The following is a 9011-nucleotide window of genomic DNA, read 5'->3' as shown; positions in this document are numbered from 1 at the left end:
GCGCATCTCTCTTCCTGGGGATTTAGCTATCTGAGCCTTCTCCTTTCTGTCACGTGGCAGGACTGAAATGTCCAAGTGCTCTCCTCTTCTGTGTGTCTTCTTGAGTAAGTGTTTGCTTATATCGGCCCACCAAGGGGGTGGAGGCTCAACCCTGAGTCATACCTTATTGATGTGGTCAAATCGAAGCCCTAATCATAACAGATAATTTAATCAAGCCATATCAGCTGAATTTAATGCATTCAAAGGTATCATACCCAGACCAGTTTACAAACATAATCTTTCTCTTTTTTGGGATTCAATCAAACTGCCACAGTAGAGATAGGAATAAAGTAGTGTCTAGATAGAGGGATAAGGAAAGTCTGCTGGTAGACTAGAGGATAGTAAGAAGAGCTTAATTATTCATATAATTACACCCACTGCACCCACTGCACACACTGCACACACTGCAGGGAGCTGCAAAGGAGACTGGTTGCCAGTGCCCACTTCAGAGTAAAGATAATTCCTTGGAAAACTTAAGTAAAGTCAGTCAGCAGATTTCAATAGCCAGCAATTTCCCAACTGTTGCATTTATATACTAATTGCATATGCTTGGTGCTTACGTTCTTCTCAACCTACGTCTCATTTTACAGGTGGAAACTGTCTCAAGAAATTAAACAACTTGTTCAAAGCCTGACTCTTCTAAAGCAGAGCCCCTGGCTTTGTTTAGGGCTTTCTGGCTACTCATGGCAATTACCTCATTATTATTATACCCACACAATCCTTCCTGTGCCGACACAGGTTTTCCCATCTTCCTTGCTTACCTGCAGCAATTTGGTCCCTGCACAGTCATCATTCTTAAGGAAGTACAGATCCAGTACAAGAGAGTGAAAATACTGAAGTGGGTACAGCCTCAGACACTTGACAAAATCTGCTTAATGGCCTGATTTTATGTATTTAATTTGGTGCGAGAAAGCACACTTGCTCTTGGGTTATATCAGCATGGGCACAGACCTCAGAATCAGAGAACCACGAACTGTACTCCCATGACTTTTGTATCAGCCAGCCAAAGGGGTGCTGATGCAAAATACCAGAAATTGGTTGGTTTTTATAAAGGGTATTTATTTGGGATAGGCGCTTACAGATACCAGGCCATAAGGCCTAAGTTACTTCCCTCACCAAAGTCTATTTGGAGCAAGATGGCTGCTGATGTCTGTGAAGGTTCAGACTTGCTGGGTTCCTATGTTCCTGGGGCTTGCTTTTCTCTGGGTTCAAGATTCCTTTTTCCTGGGGCTGGTTTCTCTTTCCTCTGCATGCTGAATTCCCAGGGCTCCAGCTTAAGTCTTCAGCATCGAACTCCAACATCAAAACTCCAACATCAGAAACCCTCAACTCTGTTCTTAGCCATGCCTTTTATCTGTGAATCCCCATCCACCAAGGGGTGCGGACTTAATGCCCTAATCATAACTCAGTCATGCCCAGGTACAGATCAAATTACAAGCATAATCCAATATTTCTTTTTGGAATTCATCAATTATATCAAACTGCAACAACTTGCTTTTATTAGTGCCATGGAAACCAAAACAGATATAATTAAATTTCCTCTCAACTCATTAAGGTGATGGAAGGAGAGGAATGCATGGTACTTACCATATGGATTATTTGCCTAAAGATAAGCTATGCTTTAGGTGGGAGAGGATGGGGCTTCTTTGTCCTGAGCCCTTGATTTTCCAGTTCCTCCCTGAGAGTGCACAAGGCCTTTGAAATGTGCCCCTTACCCTCCTCTCTGTCCCATGATTCCTTTAGATCATCTTCCTTACTTTCCATAACTCCCCAGACTACTATAGTACATTTAGGAGGGCATATGGTAGGTGATACCCTTTCCTTTCTTTATCTTCCTTCCCCTCTGCTTTCTCCTTCCCTTTTCTTCTGTTTCCTGTTTTTCCCAAAGCTTGACATTGCTCCTGATGAAGTGAAGATACAGGATAGAATCAAAGTGGTCACAAGTTCTTATTCCAAATATTTTCTTTCCATTTCAAGTGCCTTGAAAGTTGACCACCTCCCCACCCCCCCACCTCCCTTCCCAAAAAATCTCTAAAACCTTTGTGGGAAATGAAGATCATCCATTGTCAGTCCACGTTCTGTGTGTAAGTTAGAACTTTCTGCGTTTTGCATTTTGGGTGTTCTACTTCTAGGGAAGTCAAGGCATGGTGATCCCATCCTGGAAAAACCAAACAACCATAATGGAATTTGTGCTTCAAGGATTCTCTTCCATCCGACAGGTGAATATTTCCCTCTTTATGATGTTTTTAGTTTTCTACATCTCAACCATCTCTGGAAACATCCTCATTGTCCTGCTAGTTTTGTTCAACTATCACCTCCACACCCCCATGTACTTCTTCCTGGTGAACCTGTCCTTTCTGGAGATCTGGTATACCTCCAACATTGTCCCCAGGATGTTGCTGATTATCATAGCTGAACAGAAGACTATCTCGATGGCCGGCTGCCTGACACAGTTCTATTTCTTTGGATCCCTGGTTGCAACAGAGTGCCTCTTACTTGCTGTGATGTCCTATGACCGCTACTTGGCCATCTGCCAACCTCTCCGCTACCCCATCCTCATGACTGGTCTCCTCTGCATTAAGCTTGCTGCCAGTTCTTGGCTTTGCTGCTTCCTCCTCACAGCAATCATTATGGTCCTACTGTCTAGGCTAACCTTCTGTGGATCTAATGAAATTGATCACTACTTTTGTGACTTCACCACTCTGATCCATCTCTCCTGCACAGACACCTCACTGAGTGAAGCCATCGCCTTTGCCACATCTTCTGCAGTGACATTGGTCCCACTTTTCCTCATTGCAGCCTCCTACTCCTGTATCCTAACTGATATCCTAAGAATCCCATCTGGCACAGGCCAGTGGAAGGCTTTCTCCACCTGCTCCTCCCATCTCACCATAGTCACAATGTTCTATGGGACTCTGATTGCCTCGTACCTCGTGCCGTCAGGCAATTCTTCCCAACTCTTACGCAAAGGGTTCTCTCTGCTCTATACCATCCTGACACCCATGTTCAACCCCATCATCTACAGCCTGAGAAATAGAGACATACATGAAGCCTTGAAGAGATGCTTCAGTAAGAAACCAGCTTTCCTCCAATGATGCAAAAAGGAAAGGAGCTGTTTGTCCAAGGTTGGGTGAGATGGATTGAATCCTTTAAATTCTATATACAAAGGCAACTACATAAGTCTACGTAAGATCAGATGTCTCAGAGTATGGCCACAGACACCACTGAGTTCTGACATCCTCAGGTTAACTGGTATCCCAGCATATGGTCTAAGCAGATCAGACTCTGCTCCATCATCTCCATAAGACCTGGCTTCTTGTGTGAAAGCTCACATCCAAAATATTAATTGAGAATCTGCTATATACAAGGCACTGTGCTGACACAAGTGACACAGTGATGGACAAAAAACAGAAGTTTCTCCTCTCATTGAACTCACAGCCAATGAGGGGAAGAAAAACATTAATCAAATAACTAATGTAAAACTCCATATATAAATATGAAATTACACTTGATTCAAAATTAAAAATAATAAAATGTTAATTGCACATCAAGAATGTGGAACTTCACTGTCTTTCTCTGGGGCAGATTTGGCTTTAGAAAAGCATTTTGTAATCCTTTGGACTCTAGACATGGGAAAATGAAGATTTGGGAAATGAAGGAAGGCAGAAGATCCACAATATCTCCAGCTCTCCATCTCCCCTGCTTCCATAACTGCAGGCTCACTTTGAAGGTTGGGGATTTGTATTTTTCAAACTGCCTCCTCCTGCCAGGCATCTGCCTGTACTTGCTTCTCTTCTTGTTGGTATATGCTCTCGGTAGTTAGAACAGTGAGTGTGGCAGACATGCTCTTCTTCTGCAAGTCTAAAGAGCTGAATTGACTTCACAGTAGAAAAACCGAGGTCAGCACTGCACACTCAAAAGTTGCCTGTCCCCTTTCTTGTCTGCTACAAATCATGATCCTCCAGTGCTGAGGACAGGTTTATCTCTTGCCTAACTTTCTCTTGAGTTAAGCAATGGGAAACAGCACATATGAGATTGAACTAGGTGTCTGAAAACATTCTCATGTCTTGCTTTATGAAAGAAGAATTGCCCTATACGTGATCCTCCTGTAAACTATGGTTTAAAGAAATAAAGCAGAGTTCCTATGGTTAAGAGATTTAAAATGAAGCTGGGAGGTCATTCTAGAGATTACTTTTATGTAGGTCTCAGGCAGATATCACAAACTGCCACAGGTTGCAAAGCCACTAGTAACAATGTTCCTCAAAACCCCAAGGATATCTGGACTATAAAACAAACCACAAAATAAAGAACTCCGTTAACTATCTAAACTGAAGGATAATTAGAGGTACCCCAAATATCCATCAACCACAAACAACTTGTGTCATATTCTTTTCCTTTAAAAATGCTTGCCTGCAAATGTCAAGATGGGACATGATTTGGATTGCTACCTGAATCTGTGCTCCCCAAATTGCTATTGGAATACCCCAATAAATGCCTTTGTTGCCTTGCAGCTCAGTTTGTTATTTCTTGGTGGACACTGGAAATGTCCGGTAAGATCATCATCTTGAGGTACTCCTGCTGGATGTAAAAGTTGTCAGCTTTCAGTTGTTCACAAGTGTCTCATCGGCAACATGTGATGTCAGATTAGCATTTGAGGAAGCCGGCTAGCTGGCTAGAAGAGAAGTCTTTAGTGTTACCTGGTAAGTTTTGAATTCAAGCTCTGACACTTTCTGGCAATGTGGCTTTGGGCAGTTTACCTAAACTCTCTGATCTTAGCCTTTCTTATCTGTAAATGAGGAAATGCCATACCTATCTCATACTGCTGATAAGTTAGTACATGTTCAGTGCACTGCCTGGACCACAGGAAGAGATCATTGAGTGGTAGCTTGTATAAATCTTCTTCTAGATTCTACCTCCCACAATAAATCCCACCCAAAACTAGTATTTAGCAGGGATTCATTTATTATACTATAGAATAAGTGCTCAGAATTTTAAGATCCACATAGAATGTATAGATTACTTAGCCTATCTTGTGTCACAGATGAGGGAAGTAGTCCCGGAGGGATTCAGGCAGAACTTCCCTGGGTAATTATCTAACAAAACCTAGAATCCAGAACTTCTGTTTCTGATTCCTGGCCTCTCTCACCAACACTGATGCTGGCACTGGGTTCTAGGTTCTTGGCATGTCGCATAAAGGAATTTAAGGACATGACATAGGGTAGACAAGCAAATAAAGAATTAATTGATAAATGACAAAAAGCAAGAGTACACACCCAATATGTGAATGTGGGCATTCTACAGGGTGAGGTGCATGCTTGGGCCTGGGGCCATGGGGTAGGCTTTTTTAAAGGCAGTTCTTTCGTCCTCTCTCTTCCCCAAGTTGAGAGGGATTCTAGCTATTTGTTCTTCTGATTGGTTGCCTCTCTGCCTTCCTATTGGTTTATACTATGGACCACAGTTAGCTTTCAGGGAACCAATGGGGAGGACTTTTTGTCTGTAGTTATCTAGGGCTTCTTTTGAGCCTGTTAATTTCAAACAGGTCCTTGTGGATAGGTCCTTGGACTTTTTCAGCTCTAACAGTTAGGGCTTTGTTTTTGAACAGCTATCTTCCTTCAGGGGGTTTCTGGGCAGGGTCTTGTGGCAATGTTCTTTGCTAGGTTTCAGCTGTGATGGTTACGGCTTTGTTAGTATCCTTCATTTCCTATGCTAACTTGCCTCAATCTACCAGATCTTTGTCTTCACTCCTTGCCCAGTGACACATAAGTAACTACCCTTTATACAATATAATTGCCTGTAGAACCACTATTTTGTTACATCTAGCAGGGAGAAAGTGCCAAAGTCATTGACATCCCACACACACACACACTGAACCCCATACAAGGCCACAGGTTCAAATAAGATAACAAAGCTTCAGGAAGACTTCTGGGAAGATGGCGGACCAGAAAGACATAGTACTCTATTCTCTCCCATCAAAAATAGGTAAAGGACAGGCAGAAATGGCCTGGGAAAAAATCTTTTAGGGTTTAGGACACAAGGGAAGGCTGGACACCACCCAGAAGAGAGAGGAACAAAGGAAAAGAATCACAACAGTAAAACTGTGAGTTATGAGGCCAACATCACCCTAATACACTATGAGAAAAGAAAATTACAGACCAATCTCTCTAAGGAACATAGATGCAAAAATTCTCAATAAAATAGAATCCAACAGCATATCAAAAGACTTCTACATCATGACCAAATGGGATTTATTCCTCGTATTCAAGGTTGGTTCAGCATAAGAAAATCAATCAATGTAATACACTACATTAACAAATTGCAGGAAAAAACCCACATACACACAATTGACTCAATTAATGCTGAATAAGCATTTGACAAAATCCAGCATACTTTCCTGATAAAAACACTTGAAAGACAGGAATAGAAGGAAAATTCTTAACATGATAAAAGGCATACATGAAAAAACCTAGAGGCAACATTGTACTCAATAGGGAAAGGTTGAAATATTCCTCTATGGTTGGGAACAATACAAGAATGCCCACTGTCACTATTTTTATTAAACTTGTACTAGAAATTCTAGCTAGAGCAATTAGACAAGAAAAAACAATTAAAGGCACCCAAATAGAAAAAGAGGATGTAAAGTTCTCACTATTTACAGATGACAAGATCATATATTTAGAAAATTCTGAAATGTCTACTATAAAGCTACTTGTGTTCATAACTGAGTTCAGCAAAGTGGCAGGATACAAGATCAACATGCAAAAATCAGTAATGTTTTTGTTCCCTAGTAATGAACAATCTGAGGAGAAAAATTCCATTTACAATAGCAACAAAAAGACGCAAATACCTAGGAATCAATTTAACCAAAGAAGTACAGGATCTATTTGCAGAAAACTACAAAGCAATGCTAAAAGAAATCAATGAACCCTAAACAAATGGAAAGACATTCCATGTTCATGGATTGGAAGATTAAATAATGAAGATGTCAATCCTGCCCAACTTGATTTATACATTCAATGAAATACCAATCAAAATTCCAACAGCCTACCTTACAAAAACAGAAAAGGCAATTACCAAATTCATTTGGAAGGGAAAGTACACTAGAATAGCCAAGAGCATTCTAATAAAGAAGAGCAATATGGGAGGAATTTCACTGCCTGACCTTGAAGCATATTACAAAGTTACAGCAGTCAAAACAACATGGTACTGGCATAAAGATAGACACATTTATCAGTGGAATAGAATTGAGAGTCCAGAAATAATCCATTACCTCTATGGCCAACCGGTTTTTGACAAACCTACCAAGTCTATGTTAACAGGACAAAACAATCTCTTCAACAAACAGTGCTGGGAGTGCTGGATATCTATAACCAAAAGAATGAAAGAGGACCCCTATCTCACTCCTTATAAGATAATCAACTCAAAATGGATTGATGAAGTAAATATAAAAGAACCATAAAACTACTAGAAGAAAATGTAGAGAAACATCTTTAAGACCTTGTGGTAGGTGGTGGTTTTTAGATCTTAACACATAAAACATGTGCATCAAAAGAAAAAATAGATAATGAACCTCCTCAAAAGTAAACACTTTTGCATCTCAAAAGACTTTGTCAAAAGGATGAAGAGGCAGCCAACTCAATGGGAGAAAATATTTGGAAATTATATGTCCAATAAGGGTTTTATATCCATGATATATAAAAACTGTTACAATTCAACTGTAGCAGTTTGGCATTGTTTATGAATTCCAAAAGTAATTATTGGATTGTGTTTGTAAGCTGGTCTGTGAGAGGTATCATTTTTAATTGATTAAATTATGATTAGGACTTTGATCCAGTCATGTGAGTAGGGCATTGAGTCCCCAGCCCTTGCTCGGTGGGGACACACAAAGAAAAGACGTGGCAAAGGACAGAGTGGGGAGAGATTTGAGTTGGAGCCAGGGAGGTAAGCACACAAAGGAGCAAAGCAGCTGAGCCCAGAGAAAATCTAGCCCCAGGAAGAAAGGAACTCAGAAAGCCTGAACTCATAGTAGACATTGGCAGCCATCTTGCTCCAACAGACTTTGGTGAGGGAAGGAACTTAGGCTTTATGGCCTGGTAACTGTAAACTTCTACCCCAAACAAATACCCTTTATAAAAGCCAACAGATTTCTGGTATTTTGCATTAGCACCCCTTTGGTTGACTAATACATCAACAATAAAAAGACAAACAAACTGATTTAAAACTGGGCAAAAGACTTCACAACAATGTAAAGTGTTGGTGGAAGGGTGATGTATGAGACCCCTGTGTGATGTTATGTGTTTATATTGTACATTCACAATCTTTACTATACACTTATTGTTTATGTGTGTTCATGTATGAATGATATACTTCAATAAAAAACAGTAAAGAAAAAAATGAAAGGGCAAAAACAAAACAAAAAAACACAAGGAGAGGGACATGGATGTGGCTCAAGTGATTGAGCTCCCGTCTACCATATAGGAGTTCCAGGGTTCAATTCCTGGAGCCTCCTGGTGAAAGGTAAGCTGGCCCACATGGAGAGCTGGCCTGAGTGGTGTACTGGCCCACATAGAATGCTGGTCCATGCAGGAGAGCTGGCCTGCACAGAGAGCTGGCATGGCAAGATGATGCAACAAAAAGAGACACAGAGGAGAGACAATATGAGACACAGCAGACCAGGGAGCTAAGGTTATTCAAGTGATTAAGCACCTCTCTCCCACTCTGGAAGGTCCCAGGATTGGTTCCTGGTGCCACTTAAAGAGAAGACAAGTAGACACTAAGAACACACAGAGAGCAGACAGCAAGTACAAAACAATGAGAGGGGTGAGGGGAGAAATAAATAAATAAACTAAAAAAGTAAAAACCCACAAAGATATACAGCTATGTGATAGTTTGAGGCTTTTTAAGGATCCCAGAAAAGATCATGTTCTTAAAGCTAACCCAATTTCTGAGGGTGTGGGACCCTTTGATTGGAATGA

At 40.9% G+C, this 9011-nt stretch overlaps 1 protein-coding gene across 1 annotated transcript; it reads left to right on the top strand.

Moving 5' to 3' along the window:
- Positions 1 to 2183: 2183 nt before the first annotated feature.
- LOC101440837 (olfactory receptor 11A1-like) lies at positions 2184 to 3134 on the top strand. The gene has a single exon (XM_004473068.3). The coding sequence runs from the start codon at positions 2184 to 2186 to the stop codon at positions 3132 to 3134; it is 951 nt and encodes a 316-aa protein (XP_004473125.1).
- Positions 3135 to 9011: the final 5877 nt, after the last annotated feature.

This window comes from Dasypus novemcinctus, chromosome 9 (genome assembly GCF_030445035.2).
Source record: "Dasypus novemcinctus isolate mDasNov1 chromosome 9, mDasNov1.1.hap2, whole genome shotgun sequence".
NCBI lineage: Eukaryota > Metazoa > Chordata > Mammalia > Cingulata > Dasypodidae > Dasypus > Dasypus novemcinctus.
The sequence above is the reverse complement of the archived record's forward strand: the minus strand, read 5'-3'. Positions and strand labels throughout refer to the sequence as shown.